This window comes from Oreochromis aureus, linkage group 7 (assembly GCF_013358895.1).
Source record: "Oreochromis aureus strain Israel breed Guangdong linkage group 7, ZZ_aureus, whole genome shotgun sequence".
In the NCBI taxonomy this organism is placed as follows: domain Eukaryota; kingdom Metazoa; phylum Chordata; class Actinopteri; order Cichliformes; family Cichlidae; genus Oreochromis; species Oreochromis aureus.
Window position 1 is genome coordinate 41,269,890 of NC_052948.1, and position 18,878 is coordinate 41,288,767.

An 18,878-nucleotide genomic window follows, 5' to 3' on the forward strand; every position below is an offset into this window, starting at 1 on the left:
ATGGAACAAACAGGAGACAAATAACAAATAAAACTAATAAAAGTAATTAACAAATACAGAGGTAGATAGCAACTTTACAGTGAGGAAAACACTGAGGGAGTTTGTTTCCACCACTTTTTTTTTTTTGTCAGTGGTGGAAACAAACATTACTTTTGACCATTGCAAATAAGTTAAAATTTCCAGCCATTATCCCAAAACTCAACCCAGCAACTCAAATTTCTGAGAAAGTAACTTGACATGTTGTGTTATCAAGTCGAAACTCTGACATAATAACCCCAAACCTCAACTCATTGAAGACAAACTTTTTTTTTCATAGCGGCGGTAACAACCTTCCTTAAAAAACTGCAATTCACAAAATCTAAAAACACTATACAAACCTCAAAAGAAGAAAAAAACACATGGATTTGAAACTAGAAAGAAAGTGTCCAGTGAGGTCACAGATCATCTAAGTGGTAGAGTCGTCCTCCGGCTAACTTCCATGCAGGAAAACCCTCCTTGCAAACAGAGAAGCCGCACCCGTCAGTATTAAACCTGAAGTGCAGATTTAAGACCTTGTCACCTTCACCTTTTGTTTCACAGTCGTAAGCACACTTTGATTGGTTCTTCATTAACTTTTTTAAAGATTTTTTTTTTGACTTGATATAAATGCAATCCTCTACATATGTTTTTAAGTCAAGTTTTGTAGCAACAATACCTTGAGAATCAGAAAACCACTTCAAATTGTCACAAGATCAACATTTTTCTGCTTTTTTACACCTAAGGAAAACCACACCGCACAAATGTGAGTCAAATATGAAAAACATGTCTCCCAACAGAATTCAACAACAAACACTGAGAGGAAGGTGGTTGGGTGATGAACAATTACGAACATAAGCTGGGATCAGAGCTTTGGATCAAGTATACAAGGTATGTGTGTCTGCCCACAGATCCGCCGGGACACCCTGGATTCCAGTAAGTGCTTTTTACCCTGAACACCACTCCTGCCTTTGAAGCTGTGACTAAAGGCTCAGTCACACAACCACTTCCATCACAGCTAACCATACAGTCATGCCTTTTCTGCTGTGTGTGCCATTTGCCATTAATGTCATGTTTGTTTTTGAAATGCGAAACTATAGATGTTTACAAGTACCAGATAATTAAATGTGCTGTGACTATCAAACACAACCATCATGTGGTTTGTGTCCCTGCTAAAACTAGAAACTCTCCATATAAATCTCATTGAAGCTGAGATATTTGGGAGATTGGTTGTATTGTGTTGAGAAGTCACAGATTAGAATAGATGGGATTACTGTAAGCAGAGCAAAACAGCATTAGGACAAATTATCATGTCATAGGAAGAAAATGTGTGTGGTTTTCTTTCTTTTTCTTTCCAAAACCCAAAAAGATGTCATTATAAAAGTCAAATATCTGTGCAATAAAGTCATATTTTCTCTGCCTGACGAAGACAAATACCCTCCGGGACTCATTTATAAATACTCTAAATGGCTCTGATTGGATCACGATTTTATATGATCACCTCAAACTCCAATCAGAAAACGGAAAACTCTCTTTATGGACACAACCTAGATCAGGATTTGCCTGTAGAGGACATTCCACAAGGTACCTCTGTGTGGTTTGTATAGTTAATAAAAACTGTGAGTCACTGTCTTGATTGTAAAAAAATTAAGAAGTTTCTTTCAGTAAGAATCTACCCAAAGGACCTAAAATACCTTTACCCTAAAAAGCACAGACATTGCAGGCTTTGTTACTTTCCTGGACATCTTCTGAGTCCTGTGTTTACAAAAAATATACCAAATCTATAACAGCTGAACAGATGAAGTGAAGCAATCAATGAGGAAAAAAATTAGCCATGTTGTGACAAACAGTTTAACATCCACAGCCTTGTTTTTTATTTTATGCTACCTTGCTAGCACACAAACTGTCCCTCAGCCTCTGAATCTTCTGTTCGGTCTAGTCTCTGTAAGAGAGACATAATGAAGTCTGTCTTTGTATATGATCTGTCTGACCTCTGTGCATTACTTACTGCTGATTTAACTTGATCGACTGATGTTCAAAGTGGTGAATGTAGTTTAATTGATCCAGTGAGACTTTGGCATGAACATCTGCATCTGCAGCCATTAAAGCAGGGAGATGGTATTGGAAGGTCACTTCTGGTCTGGCTCATTTGTTATTGAATCATCTATAGGAGCTCAGAGGACAATCAGTAAATCATTTATCACCCTTTATTTAATAATAAATTCAAATGAAAGTATTATTTTAAAATTCACAAAACTCTTTGAAAACTAAAAGTGTTTATCTGTAACTCGAAAATGTCTGAGGCTAAAAACGAAATATAGTGTGTACTATATATATTCTGTGGCTTAATATTTTATGAGAATATCAAAACTTCTCTCATATCTGCACATAAAGATCCACTCCAGGTTTAACTGAACACACTCTGCTTTGTATAATAATGTGTGTTGGAAATAAAAGCCAGCCACCTCCACTAAAACCACATAGACCATTTTCACGCATGAACTGCCGCTCTGAACTTGTCTAGACATTACCACACAAAGGTGCACGTGACAACACTTGGGACAGTCTTTAATCTGCCAGCTCCCTAGTAAAAAGTCCATGTGATGCCTGATTGGGCTGATGGGAAAAATATCAAGCAGGTAACTGTCCCGAGAAATCCCAGCTAGCGAGTGGGAGTCATGTGTCCTGGGTCCTGCAGGCTTTATCCGGGCCCCTACGTGCCTAAACTGAAGAAATCTTTGGAGTGAGAACATCTCCAAAGATTACTGTGCTAAATATCAAAAAGGGCATATTTGGATAATTTATCAACCGGATTCCTCCGACATTATCTGGAGGTCATGTGTGAAAATGTCTACAGGCAGGCAATGCAAGCATGGAGGCAATCAGGCATCTGCCAGCACACACAAGCCGCAGATACTAGAGCCAGGTCTTTTCAATTAGACACAATAAGACAGTGGTTTATATGAATGACCATCTGTAATCGGACAATTACTGGAACTGCATATGCAGTCCATATGATTCTCATCTCTTCCTGTTCTTTTTTTCATGCCTGATTCAACACTTCATCAAAATGTGCTTTCCACTACCAATATCCACAGTTTAGGTCAGCTATTTTTCTCCCTGACTGATTACAGCTCAGGACAGGCCCTGGTTTCCCGTCTAGAATCATCTGTGGATTTGCCAGAACCTCGTTCAAGTTAACTGAACTGTTCCTACATCACAGCTGTAGTCCTTCTGTCCCGCAGGTACTTGTCTACTTCTTCTGGAGGCCTCTAGGTCAGCCAAGCCCAAATGGTCTTCTTTTTCAGCTTGACAGCTTCCTTCATCATCAGTCTCCCCTTGTTGATTCTTAGTTTGCAGCTCCAACAGGCGCTGACAACCTACTGACCACAATTCAAGTAACCACCAGCACTGGGTCTAAACGTGGCTTTCTTTGCTTCCATGTCTCTAATATCCTTAGACTGTATCCAAAAATATCCCGTGGAGGAAAAAGCCCTCGCAGACATGTGCCACAACTAGATGTTAGCTGTTCACCCACCCAAGAGTCCAAGACATAGCGCTTCATATCTGACAATCAGAAGTTCAAGCTTTGAACTTTGACCTTAAGCATTCTGCTGCAAATAAGTAAGCCTGTGATCGCTAATAAGGTGTTTCTAGCACCGGAACTTAACCACGAGGTCTCACAAACATTCAGGAATATTCTCCAGAGACTAAATAGTGTCCATCTGGCACCAGGTGGCACAACAAACTCTGGAAAATGCAACTCAACCGCTCAACCTCCCACACCAGCACAGGGTACTTCCCCACTAGAGTGGTTAGCATGCCAGGGTTCCATCTCACAGGTCTGAAAAGCTCCACACCCAGGTCTGGCTGTTTAACAAGCCCTAGTGGATTTCGGTGGAGAGACCCACCTCCAAACATGACATGTTTTGTTTATGTTTTTATGCATTTTTCTTTTGACCCAATATAAAAATGTAACTTCTTCTTCTTTTTATTTTTTTATATCTTGTTCATGCTCTTTCTACACATTTATGACCCAATTTTTTCATTTTACAATATTGTTGCATGAGAAAACAAAAACCCCAAAACAGTGTTGTATGAGTCACCTGTCAGGATCAAATGCATTCACCACCCCATCTTTAAAAATGAAACATATGTGGTCATTTCCATACTGTGAGATGCTTTTGAAGATTTTTCTAAAGAGGCAGAATCGGATGTTTGCTCAGGATCTCTCAGAAGACCCCGGTTCTGTTTGATCTTCATAAACAAAGCCACTTTAAAGTGGAAATATACAGATGCAATGTTGCATCTGTATTGACAGGAGGTCACTGAAATCCATTCCAGATTTCAAACAGACTTTCTTTTAAAAAAAAATAATAAGAGAGAAATGGTTTATGGTCTATTCAGTTCAATTCAATTCAATTTTATTTATATAGCGCCAAATCACAACAAAAGTCGCCTCAAGGCGCTTCATAACTCAACCTTTTATTATCGTTGTATTTGAATGAATGTCCTTACACTTACTACTGCACTCAACTTGAACAAAATATCATCAATGTTTTTTGGAGTGTTCAAAATTAATTTAACCAATAAAACTGTGGATTACTGGTTTAAACAAAGCCAGACTTTAGTTCGCTTGTGCAAAAAATCTGACCATAAAACCAAATCATCTATAAAGTCACCTGGTAAGGTTTAACTTATATCATTACAATAAAAAAAAACATTTTTCAGCCCACAAGAACATAAAACTAGGTGCTTTGTAATCTCCCCACATGCTGGTGTGTCATATGGTTTTAAGTTGCAAAGCTATTTTGCTCTGACGTGACATTTTTAGCAACGTGTTAGTTAATCTCTGAGGAGTCATGAACCCCAGACTTCATTCTGATCCTCGTCCCAAGCGAGGTACTAAAACTGTGACTTCTGCTGCAATAAAGAACCATAAAAAGCACACGTTAAGGGCTCTTATGCCAGGCATGCCATATGTGATGCTGCATTGAGCTGGGAAGGATGATCGAACAGCCTTTGCCAGATAAAAAACAGGTGTGTGCACAGATGATGTTCTTTTAATCTTTATACAGATGCACCACACAAATGATCAAACACTCACATGCGTGCACACACACACACACACACACACACACACACACACACACACACACACACACACACACACACACACATTCAAAGTTGTTTTTGCTTCTCTCAATGTGTCCTGCCAACAGATTGGACAAATTAGCTTAAGATAAAGATCGTTTCCAGTAGATTGTTTATGTACATGATTGACAGTTTCCTGTTAGTCACTAACATCATTAGACAAATGCAGCGATGTTCAGAAATGAGTGAAGTCGAAATGGATGGAAAATAGCACGAGTAGCCATGTGTTATAATTTACATTTACAATTCTGGATTCTAGAAAGATGGTGAGAATGATCTCCAAACTATCTTTGGGCAGAATAAACTTAGAGGGACCGGCTCTGACACTCTGTCTGACACCGCTGCTTCTTTTCTGTCTTTACTTTTCTTGGCTGAATTTGTCGTCTAACCCTCCATCCTATCTTCCATCCTCTCTTCTTCCTTTTTCTCCTTCAGTCCAGTTCTGGAACCAGCAGAAACGACTCTATCCACTAGGAGGCGCTTTAACAGATATTGGTAAAGTTGGTTTATTTACACACAGCTGTGCAAAAACACAGCAGATTATTGATTCACCAAGGGGAAATGTATGCACGTGCAGCCACATATCTGATTAAATTTCCCCGTGATTATCATCATTCACTGTTAAATGATTTAAACGGATTTAAATCGCATGAGTCAACGCTGTCAATTACATTCGGTGAGCTTGACTCCGTGAGCTTAATGTCTTGCACTGTTGAAACCAATTATCATACAAGACACTTTTTTCTCTCTCCAGCCGGTTCTATTTGTATGCAAACAGCAAGCGACAGAAATTGGGCCCCGGGGTCGTTCCTCGCGTCAATAAACCATTTCGTATTTACTCAGACGTCTGAAAACATCAACATGTGTTTACTGCCCCCGTGTGAACCAGGGGTTTCGAGCCAGAGCGCACAGATCGGCCTCTGGACGCAGATATAAACCTCAAGGCCTTACTTAGGAAATTCAGTCCAAAACTGCTAAAACATTAGAAAATGTAAAGCTGTGTTGGATCTAATGATAACACGACCTAATAAATATATAAAAATAGGTTACAAACACATTTTCTACATGGACACTACGTTTACCCTACGTGGTAAAAATGTCGTATCGGTAGTCCTTATTTATTCAGGGCGAGGTGACTGACCTTTTCTCAGCTGCTGCATGTCTCTGCTGGCCTTTCATGAAAAGGTGAAGCTCTGCGGTTTCCTTGTCTGTCCCAGATGTAAGCCAGTGTTATGGCAGGTTTTCTCATGCTAATGCCTCCTGTTTGTAAGGCATTAAGGACTAGAACATGATAATCTATCCACGGGATCTCGAGCGGCACCCCAAAAAACAATGCCTTTGGGGCCTGCTTCTCTAGGGCGACAAAAAGAGACCTCATCAGTCTAACAATAATTGAAATCAGGGATAAATGCTGCAATCAGTGTAGCTTTTGTTAATCACACATATCGGTGATAAATTGCTCTTGATTTAAAACTGGTAAAGGTATGCACATTGAGTTCATTGACATATGAATAGTGATCGCCGAGGTGACGTTTAATCAGATTACTGTATATGTGTGTGTGAGAGAGAGAGCGAGAGAGAGAGAAGGGAAAGGGTGGACTGCAGCAGGGTGGTGGCGGTGGGGTTTATGCAGGCAACCTGGGGGAGGGGGGTGGGGTGGTAGGTGCTCATTCACACACGTCAGAGAGAGAGAGAGAGAGAGAGAACGAGAGACGCAGAAACAAACAGTGCAGACTTGGTGGATAGACAGAGCAGTGTGCGCAAAAGTTTGAGGTTTTTAAATATCTATCTGGCAAGTGCGGCTTCGTGCACCACACTCACATTCACCAAACCGGACATCAGGAAAACAGAGGTCAAAACGCAATCCCGAGTTTTATTCTGATGTTTAGCTTCAGGTGCTGGCGCGGCGTGGACCTGTTGCTTCAACTTTTGCAGGCAACTTCTGGATAAACTCGCGCAGTTTTTCTTGCCAGAAGGGAGCACAGAGAGGGGAGTGTGTGTCTGTTGGAGGGGGATCCAACATGACCAGCAGTGAGAGGATGATGTGACCCTGTGTAGACTCCTATGACCGCCTCTCTCTCGCTCTCTCTCTCTCTCTCAGACACACGTGAAGCGGCAGTCCAGGAGGCTGAAGTCAACATGATTCTGTCCGGCGGTTTGTCGGATACTTGTCAGCTCATTTTACGTGACCGCACGGAGCCCAAGCTGTGGAAATAGGACTTGGTCCATGCTTTTTTGGTATAGTTGCTGCAAACACGTTGTGGTAGAGTAAACACAGGCCACCGTGCACGGTTTGGAGATAGCTACGATGCGGGGCACTTTGGGCGCATTCATTCAGTCCTGCCTCATACTGTTGGTCCGAGCAGACCAGTGGAGGCTGAAGGACTCCGCCAGCTGCGAGCTAAACAGGAAAGTAAGTTGTATGAAGAGAGAGTGTATGAGTGATCACACTGTTTCAGTTTGCAACAGTGTGGCTTTTTGTGGCTTTTCATTTGCTTTTAATTTTGCACTTTTTTGCATAACAGATAAAATAGTTGATCTCAGACTGGAGCTGTCTTGGATTTTGTTAAATCTGCTTTTGATAACTTGTAAAATCAGCCCAGTTTGTTTTTGTGCAACTACTCACTTATCTTCATTATTTGTTTAATTAATAAATTGATGATCTGATCTTTGAAATCTGAGTTCCCTAATTCCAAAGCTCTAATGTAGCTTGGACTTGAAAACTAACAAGCCTAAAAAACCAGTGGATTGCCTACAATTTTCTGTCAATTAATCAATGAACTATTTCTTTTAACACTCCTTTTGTGTATTGGGATTGTGTTATTTGTAGATCCTTATCTAACCTACAAAAAGATGTGTGCATTCATAAAAATAACCTTTCAGTCTCGTTGTGAGTAGTCTTGTTGTAACATCATTCATCATGCCCCAGAGTAACTCAGACCAATTTGAGGTCAGATCCAGCAGCAACAGGAAGGAAAACATTCAGGGCAACAGCCTGTAGTCTGACAGTCACTGACATGTGTATTGTTCATTTGACACTTGGGCTCTAAGTGGCCTGTTAATAAGTCATTATCAGCGTGTTAGTGGTCTGTCTAATAAACAGCCACTCACAGACAAAGAGGCAGTTGGTGTCAGACAGGCTGTAATGTAAACATAATGGAATGACTGTAAATTTGCCCCTTTGTTTCTTTCTCGCTTGTTTTCCTATGTTTTTGTTTTTCTTAGAGTTGCTATTGTTTAGGTGCTATGTGCTTAGGTGATAATTTGATTACTTGAGAAACTCACAATTAGAATTAATTCAACAATAAGGAATCTCCTACATTAAGGATTTATATATTTCTATATTTCATGAGATTGTGGTTTAGGACTATCGAACAAACATAAAAAGTAAAATATTTAGCACGTTATTATGAACCACTCAGTTTATGTTTGTTTGTTGGATCTGGTGGTTGGGACGGTTGTCTCATTGTAAGAAGGCTGTGGGTCTGAATCCAGTCTTGGGGCATTACTGTGTGGAGTTTGCATGTTCTCCACATGTCTGTGTGTCTACACTGGCTTCCTCCTGCACTCCAAACATGGGATTTAGTTAATTGATGATTCTAAATTGTGAATGATTGTCTGTCTCCGTGTGTGATTAGCGACGTGTTCAGGATCTATCTTGCCTCTCGCCCTGTCACAGTAGGGATAGGCTGCAGACCTTCTGTGACCCTCCATGAATGGGTCTGTCTATCTTGATTCTAGCTTTACTAATATTTTTTTCTTGTACCCACAGCAAACTGACCTAAACTCCTTCCTCTGGACGATCAAACGGGACCCTCCTTCATATTTCTACGGTACAATCCATGTTCCCTACACACGTGTTTGGGACTTTATCCCAGAAAATTCCAAGCAGGCCTTCCAGGAGAGCAATATTGTCTACTTTGAGCTGGACCTAACAGATCCTTACACCATCTCAGCCCTGACCAGCTGTCAGCTGCTTCCTCAAGGCGAGAACCTGCAGGACGTATTACCCAGAGACATTTACAGGAGGCTTAAAAGACACCTTGAGTATGTAAAGCTCATGATGCCTTCCTGGATGACCCCAGATCAGAGAGGGAAGGGACTCTACGCAGACTACCTCTTCAATGCCATCGCTGGGAACTGGGAGAGGAAGCGACCCGTTTGGGTGATGCTGATGGTGAACTCGTTAACCGAGGCAGACATTAAGACAAGAGGGGTGCCGGTGCTGGACCTGTATCTGGCCCAAGAGGCGGAGAGGATGAGGAAGAGAACAGGAGCTGTCGAGAAGGTGGAGGAACAGTGCCATCCACTCAATGGGCTCAACTTCTCCCAGGTTAGTTTGAAACTTTACTGACTAGAGAGATGCATTTCTTCTTTATACCGTCTCATCTTTGCTTGTGTGAAATTGTCAACACTGCAAAAATAACAGAAACACAGTGGTACAGCTGTAATCCTACAGCAGAGACTGGTTTAGATAAATTAAACATGACAAGGAGAGTGAGGTGGACACATTGAAGTAATGCTATTTCCCAAACCTTAGGCTACAGTTACAATTTACACAAGCATAAAAAGGTTGCTGGGCTATGATTGTCTCCATAGTCAACATTTAATATGTAGCAGCACATAAGTTTTTAATAACTTCCACAGAGGAGTGATCAACTGATTGGACATTTAAGAAAAGCATTATTTTAAGATGTGTGCTTTTTTTGAATGCGATTATGTCTTTTTGAGTCTGAACATCATCCATCTCATGCTGATGATGCCAAATGATGTGATGTTACATGAAGCAGCTGGTGGGTTCAGGCTTCGGCCTTCAGACATCAGGCTTGCTTGTTTCAATAAACATCAAACCCCCCCAACGCTCTCATATATTGCAAAATACATCAGCATAAGGCCCTAGGATGTGTAATGATTGAGACTGGACATATACAGCCCTCTTGTCCCTTTCCCTCTTTTTCCCATAGCTTATGTGGAGAAAGGTGTGGTGTGAGTAATCAGCTGTATAAACATCCAAGCGCTTGTTTCTCTACATCCTTTTGTTATTAAGGAAAAATGGATTCTAATAACTCAAGTCTGAAATCACCAGAAAAAAAGGGAACCTTGTTCTTCAAACCTCTCTCCCAGCCTTTCTGTTTATCTGTCTGTGCCCCTTGGTGACCCTTTCAGCATTACAAACATGTCTCAAAGACAGCAGCCACTATGAAATCATGTCGCATATTACTGTGGAATTTCTGCCAATGCTGGCCGGGAGTTAGAGGGATTACACCATTTACTCTAACACCCAGAAGCCTAAATTGTTGTTATTTTAAAGGGCGCCCTGTTGGCCACCATAAGTCTCAACTCAAACCACCCAACACCACTTATATAAGCATTCTCTAGAGATGGAAACAAGGGGTTTAATAATCTCACAGCACATATAATCAGTCACATGTAAAATGAATTATGCTTTTTACTTGTTGGTGTAGGCAGTTTAATAGAAATCTTTTTTCCCCATGGCAGTGCTTACATCTTAATAAACACATGGCATGTGAGTGATAGATGACAGTTACTGTGAAAGCATTTTTTCCCTCTCACTGAGGTAAGATGATTAAATTTAGCTTGTGCTCTAAACATCTAAGACTGATTTAAGAATGGCTTTGAATGACTGTGAGTGTTTTTGATTAGATTCCTCTAATAAATAAGAACCACAGGAGTATCAGCTAATTGCTAACCCCTTTCTAGAAAGCATGCTTTTTTCGTAATTAGACAAAATATCCAATGGCCAATGGATATATTAATAAAGCTGTGATATTTCCAGGAAATCTGCAATAATGATATTTATGACACTATAGAAAAAATATGTTTTATTAGTGATTGCAGCTTGCAGCCAGTGACATTGATTTCTGCAACCAAAATTTCCATTTTCAATTCTTTGTTGTCACTGATTACAAGCTATGTAATTTTAAGTGAGAACCTACTGCTACAAGCTCCCAGCAGCTTTAACTTAACTCTAAAAAGTATGTCAGCCTAGCAACTAATAATTCCCACTGCACACAGCAGACAAGAATAAACAGCCAAACTTAACTTAACTGTTCCACATAGACGAGACACAATTATTTACAATATCTTAACTCAGGCACTACAATAATTAAACTTCTGGGCGCACACATCAGGCACATACACAGGTGAGCCAATCCATTATAAGAACATTAAAGAGGATTCAGGTATTGCAACTGTTTAGTCTCTAGAGACACAGCAGTCGGGACATACAACAGGCCTGTTTGCACACTGCTGACTAGAACCTATCAGATTTAGCATATAATACTCGCCCCAAAGCCAGATTTGTAGGATGTAGGACTGTAAAATCACTGCCTAATAACAATATTAAACTGCAGCAGCTTGTAATAGGCCAAAGGGTTACTTTCATCTGCGTGCACAAATATAATACTCCAAATGTGACTAGGTGCTCCGAGGTTTAGGCGATGAATTTCTTCATGAGTTCTACGGAAGAAATTGTCCCAAGTTTTCAAAATGTCTTTGAAGGCATTCATCAGTAACAGGTGTGTGACTCTCATCTGTATTGTATTGAACAGTAACCATGGCGTCACTGGAGAATAATCACTCTGGTGAGGCCAACAGGAACAGTTCTGAGAGTCATCAGGGGGATGATGCTCTATAATATGCTGGTCTTTTGCTGTGCTCTCTATTAACAAAACAAGTGTTTCGGGATTACTGTCATTTTGAAAAATGCACCATGTTTAACTACTAGTGGCTACTATGTAAAGTTATTTGAGCATGATACCTGCTGGTGTTTAAAGAAAAAAAACAGCATTACTTGGCATTTTTAATATATTACAACTTCCTATCACACATTTCTTAGACAGCTGACAACAGGTGCACTCTTGGCACTATAAAGGTTTTTAACATATTTATCTAGGGTTCTTTTGGCACTTGGTAGAGGTGCTGAAATATAACTGCTTAACACTTTTGTTTAACTAAAGTAACTTAATCTTAAAACCCTTCAGGTTTCAGGTGTAATATTTTTATGTAATAAAGCAGAAATTCAAAAATATTTTCTACCTGGGATTTTGTGTCTTGGGTTGATCATTTTAACCAGATGGCTAAATCCCACCTTTTCCATCATGTAACAGCATCAGTAATTTCCATCCGCCATTTCCTTTTTTGTCTACCGAGCATAACTAGCAAGTGTTCCAGCGATGCTAGGTTGAGCCATTTACTTTATTTACTGTTGGACTGTGGTGGTAGTGGTGAAGCAAGTTTGCCCTTTCCACCTTTAGCAGGAATAGTTTGTTGGAGGTTGCTGAAGTAGCTCCCTATTTAGGTACTACATTGCCATCAGAGGCTAGCATTCTGCTATGGCGATATACCGATATTACTGCAGGCTCTGTATCCAATGACCATTGGCATTGGCCCATGTTGGTCTTGTTGATTGATGTCAGAGTATAACTAGCATAACCGGCAATTGTTTATCTGTTTCGTCACATCAATTTTATAAAAAGTTTGAAGGGAGTGAAGACCTAAGCAACTTCATATGTTCTATAATGATTTCTGTGTTGCCCTGGCACAATAATGAAACAAATAACTAACACAAGATAAAGAAAACAGAAGGACATTTTGGTAACAACAAGTTGTCTGAAGTTTGCACTGATTGTACTGCTCAAATTCCTCCAATGGTGAATTGGTGTATGTACCTGACATTACCACCAGCATTTGCAAAGAAGTTTAAATACCCAGAATCATTTACGGGAGGTGGCATATATCCTAATTAATTTCCTTAATCAAAGTCGGCCTGTTATGAAAGACATTGATACTTTGCTTATTTTGTTGTATAGACATGGTTGTTAGACATTATCAATATCAGAGAAAGGTTGCGGGTGGCTGAAATTGGGTTTGTCAACAGACCTGTAAAGAGATTAAACCTTCCATCATCGCAGCTTCCATTTAATTAGGTCCACAAAACCTCCAGAAGGCTCAACAATGGATTGTAGTGTCCTGAAAACAACCCCTATCCTGATCCTATCAAAACAACACACAGCTTGGCACTCCGTAATTTCCACACTCAGTTTCAGTCTAATCACCAGCAGCTCGACTGACGCCTTCGCCCCGCTGGCTTAAAGCAGCCTGCTTTATACCTTTTTTCACAGTTCTGCCTTGTAGTTGAAAAGGGCAATTCCATTTAAAGCCTTTTAGCTCAACTCAACTGTAAGATGTCCAGATAGAGTGTGATGAGTGAGATACACGCTTGGTGAAACAATACTGCCGCCTCAGCCACCAGTCTTGACAGAGATGTTTAATCAGGCTGCAAATAGAGAAGCACATTTATGGTTTGTAATAGTCTCTGTAATGTTTTCACTGGCTATTTGGCTCTGGCATGGAAAATAAAAATATTTAATGTACTGAAACAGTGAAAAGTTCTCTCCTCGTGCCTTTGTTAAGGACAAACCAGCATGTAGGCCTGCTCACTTCCAACAACTCAGATGGATATGCATTTGAAGTAAAATTGATTTTCAAAGCCACAGTCGATGTAGACATTCTCTTCTTTTGTGAAAAATCAACACAAAACCTTTCCACAGCTGATTGGATGACTGCACCGCTAGCTGGGCTGGGTCTTTATTTCTGACTTTCACACTGGAAAATCATGGTTGCCCTTCAGGAATTTTACCAAAATCTAACCCTGAAGAAGTTTAAGACAAATAGGTCTTGCAATCATGTATAATTTGACATCCAAAGTACGTCTTTTAAAGGGTTTTGAAGTCTGGGTATTTCTTCTCAGAAATGAAAGAAAAAGAAGGAAAGAATTACACCATCATCTCACTGTCATTTAGTTTTTATAATCTAAACCCTTTCCATAATCAGCTAATGAGCCAGCTTCCTGCCTTCTGCGAATGTATCCAAACAGATAAATTCACAGAAGGGAATGCAAATGGGATAATGCAATCATTTACATATAAAGATAATGCTGTACATTTTGAACAAATCTTTCCCTGAAAGGTTTCTGTGGTTTTGTACTTGAGACATTCACAAAGAGATAAAGTAATTGCATCAAGAAAGGAAATTTGAGCTCTACAGCGTATGAATTTTGAGAAAGTTTAGATGTTGAACTACTGCATGCAGCAGGAATGCTTCTTGGACCGATGGCTTAGGAAAGTTAGAAAAATTGCCGGATTCATGGATCTTAAAGGCAGGCAATTTGTTGATACCCTAGAATATTGGTACCTGGCGCAACTTTTTTACACAAAAAAGACGAGAGGCGGCTTTTTTTTGCTTGTCAATATAAATTAAGCACATTTAGGTCATTATTTTCACACCACAACTTATTATGCTTTCTTTTGTCGCATCTCTAATCTGGCTAAGCATGACTGCTCTTATTCTTGCGTGGTGCCCCTAGTCTTTTGAAGAGCGAGCTCAGCCTTGGCCATTACACTAAGTGAGCTTGTTGAGGACAACAATAGCCGCATGAAGGCTGGCTTTCTCTGTCACTGTTGCTGGATACCCACAAGACATTCCACACCTCAGTGGAGCGGACCTGCTAATGAAAGTGTTGTTTCTTTGCTTCCATCATTGGGTGTAATGGTGCATGGAGAGAGGTGATGAATGCGGGTCTCAGTGTACGTCTAGGAGAACAGAGAAAGAATGTTTTGAGCCCATTTGGTTCATTCATGACCAGGAGAACAGGGAGAGCCGAGATGCAGACTGAGATCAGTAGAAGAGCCATTAGGGAAGGAAGGCGTGACTCCATCTCCATTAAAGGTATCATGACGTTACCTCTGTTTGACAACCTTGAAACTCCATTTGTGGTATTTTCTTTTCACTTGAACTGATGAGCCACCGGGCTCTGGATGTGCGAGGTTTCATAAGGCGAGGCCTCATGATATCTGAACAAAACTCACATTTATAACATCACAGACTCAGAATGAAGCTGTTTTCTCTTTCGATGGAGCAGTTCAGTTCTCATTAGACTTTCAGTTCGCCTCTCTTCCCTCTTTTTAGGCTCGTCTTTTTTGCCTGAGGAGAAGCATAAGATATTAGAGAGATATTTTACTAAGGAAAGCCAAACACAACTTCTGCCTGATGTGAAATTTAACACGGACAAGGCTCAATAGGACTAGTGATTTTAACCTAATTATCATATCTTCCTGCATGTCTGTAATCCAAGCTGTTTTCACACATGCACAGCGGCCCTGAACTTTTTGAGCCATCACCCTGTGGAGGTGCGCACGAAAAGCAAATGTAGATCGGATATGAGGCCGTCTTTAACCTGCCGTCTCCTTACAAAGTTTCTGTGCTGTTCAATCGAGTCCACTTGAGAATTGCACAGGTCACTGTCAGGTGAGTTCACAGTGAGCGAGTTGGTGTCAAGTGTCCTGCCTCCTGCATACTTTAACCCGGCTGTGCCCTCACCTAAGAAAAAGAAACGAGTGTGTCTTGTAGTGAGAATGTAACCATTTCAGACCATTGACAGCAGTGTGCTACATTTGAGAAAGTGCAACTTTAGACAGTGTCCCGACCTGATTCACCCAAGAATATCTGAGGTTCACGTGTGAAAATGAACTGCAAATATTTCTGGCCTCAAATTCAAAAAGGCTTCTTACTGCACTGATTTACCCATTACATCCTTTTTTAAAATCTCTACAAAACTGTTTGAACTTAATTCTACATTTATGTAAGATCATCAAAAGGAGATATGGTAACAGAAGTGTGCTGTTACAGGAACATAATACTATAGACTATAGACTATAGTACTATAGTACTATAGTCTATAGATAAATCTTTTTTTTTTAATTAGATAAATTAAGTCAAAATAATTTAACTCTTTATCAAAATGCAAAATTCAAAACTATTGCTACACTGCAGATAATTGTTGGTCACTGCATCAGTGAATCATCATAATTGCGGGCAGGGCAGTGGTATTGGTTTTGGCTGGGAAAACAAAAATTCTTTCGTTTGAGAAACAGAGAACATATGGTGTCATAATGACAGTATTACACAGTAATACACAGGAGCAAATCTGATTAGAGCTCATTTGTCCAACTGAAAAGCCATAGCAGTGAGCATGTGACGAGAAAAATGTCTGTGTGTGCTCTTACGGCTGCAGTCAAAATAAAGGGAAAAGAACAGCAATAAATTTTAACCTGCACTTGAATTTATTAAGCTCATTAAGGTATTCTTGAAGTCGAAGTTTAATGCTCTGCCAAATAATTGTCTTGGCTTAAAGAATATTAATTTGTTATTTTGGAGAAATGATGAATCGTGGATATTTTTGAAATAACTTGCTAAAACAGTTTTGCCAAGGAAACGTCACTGTTTGAAATATTAAACATGCAGTGCAATTTTCAAAAAGCCAACAAAGCAGATATGGACTGAGCGCAGTAGGACACGATCTAGTGAAAAACATTTATTTACATGCAACCTGTTGCCCAGGTGTTGCAGTGCAGCTGCATGATCTCATTTATATTGCAGAAAGTCATTTGTATTCGTATGCCCAGCATTAACTTGAGCATTTAGTCTCTAAATTGTTTATAAAATAATTTATTATCTTGCTTCATTCTACTTTGATCACAGGGAGTAAACTGCGCATGTTTAATTACAGCTCGAGGCGTGTTTGTCCAGTGTATATTTTTTCATATAATTGCTTGTATCCGTTTATTATTGCTTGCATGTGCATGCAAATATTTCCATGCACATGTGCACTTCTGTGCTTGTTTGCAGGAGTTGGATATGAATGATGGTTTGTATCTCTGTGTGTATGCGTAAGTGCATGTTTATGTGCCTATACAGCTCTATGGTTGAACTTCGAACATGCCCTTACAGCTTCTTTCCTCAGTTTCATGTCAAACGCCGGTGCTTGATTTCCTCCCCACTGTTGACCAAACAGTCCCGTATTAGATGTCTGGCATTTCCTCAGACATTATCTGTCAATCTGTCTGGATACATGACACCAGAGACAAAGAAGCGGCAACTGTTACTTTCAAATCGCTTTACAGATAGAAACTGAAGCCTGGCAACAAGTCAGAAAAGAATACAAATCAAAAATCAGCTGTCTGCATCGACTCTTGATATGTAGTTTGTATTGGCTGCTTTCATTTTAACAGCCAAAAAAAACAAAGAATGAATAAAACACCAGAGATTTTGTTTTTCTCCTGAAGGTTGAGGAGTTGAATGTGGTGCCATTTGCTTTGGTGATTGCAAATATTCATGTTCATATTACTGCACTCCCTTCTTCGCTTTAAAGTTTACACGTGTAACTTCTCAAATATTTGAGGAGATATTAGAGAGAATTTCTTTAACTTCTCTTGTTGTCAGGATATTCTTTGTGTGATCACTGCACACCTTTTTAAAAGAATCATTAGAAAACCGGCGTCATACCAAGCTAGAAAAACTTTACAAATTCCATTTTCCTGTCCTGTGTAAGTCCACCCATCTGCATAGTTTTGTTTTTTGAGTATATTTGCTTCAAAGTGGATGAGATTCAGCTGGATGGTGCCAACTGCGTGCCAAGAAAAAGAGCTTAGATTCCTGAAAGTATATACAGTAATACACTCCCGCCGAGCAGAGTTTGACTTTTTGAGACTGCCGCAGGCTTTTCCTGGTTGTGTAACACAAGCTTCTGCTGCTCAGTTAGGGATTTAATAGCTTGTCTTTCTGACTTAACGCTAAGTCATGAAAGTTTCTGCAGGCTCCAGAGAACTATAGTATCAACATTACACTGCATTCATACATGGATGCTCCAAATTAAAACATAACACTTACACTCAAAGCTTTAGAAAACATAAACTCTTAAAGAAAACATGCAAAACTGCACATAATAGCTGCCACTTATGTCAAACAAATGCAAGTCACTAATCCTGGTCCAGGGTAACACAAGTTAAACACACTTCATTAGAAATAATTAATCGCTGACTTGATCTTTTTCAAGGATTAATGTATAATAACTGAATTGGGACGTAAAAATAACTCAGATGAACAGAAAGATATCTCAGAAACTGCTTATTTTAATAGGCAGTTTTCCATCCACTGTTCCAACATCTGATTATGAAACCTTACTGAAAGTAAACAGCTCACGGAGAAACATGGATTTTGTTGTCTCACAGTGAACCGCCGCCTTCATTTAAGTAAGAAAAGCTTACCATCTGCAAATGAACTTAACCCTCACTTACTAAGGCCTTTGCCTAATTAAAGCTAATGTAGGTTACATGTAAGAGCTGCGGGAGTCGTTACGACGCTAATTTCAATTTGTTTGGTGCCCATCAATCCCGCTATTGTAGTGTAAGTTAACATTTTTGCAGGCTGTATGTGGTTGAGGCCCCGGGTTTATTGTTTATACTAAGTCGTGACCAATTAGCATTAAATTAGCATGTGACTGATGAAAAGTAAGGAATCCCATACATGCTTGTTTTAGCGTAATTTATTTCTGTGTATTGCAAAAAAAGGTACAAGCTAAGTAAAATAGTTTGGAAGTAAACGTGTCATGATAAAGGATTTGTTAAAAAAAATAAAAGGTTGCTTCTCATGGTTCACTCTTGACTCTGGTAAATTTTATCCTGTTTGTTTTCCCATGACTGATGAAGCCATTGGTCAGGATTACTTGATAGCTAAATTGCTGTAATATTGCTAATGGCTCAGTCACACTAGAGTAAAAGTACAGCAACTGCCTTGCGACTAGGAAAAATCAGTGCCTCAGTGTCTGAGGCAAGCCCGGGTGTAACTCC

The 18,878-nt window shown here is 39.8% G+C and overlaps 1 protein-coding gene across 1 annotated transcript in view; it reads left to right on the plus strand.

Moving 5' to 3' along the window:
• The first annotated feature begins 6,879 nt into the window (after nt 1-6,879).
• Nucleotides 6,880-18,878, plus strand: part of trabd2a (TraB domain containing 2A) — a 60,237-nt gene continuing 48,238 nt past the window's right edge. Inside the window, exons 1-2 of the mRNA XM_039615802.1 lie at nt 6,880-7,582; nt 8,942-9,502. Of these exons, the coding sequence (XP_039471736.1) occupies nt 7,478-7,582; nt 8,942-9,502 (666 nt within the window). The 5' untranslated portion in view covers nt 6,880-7,477. The remainder of the gene's footprint in view (nt 7,583-8,941; nt 9,503-18,878) is intronic.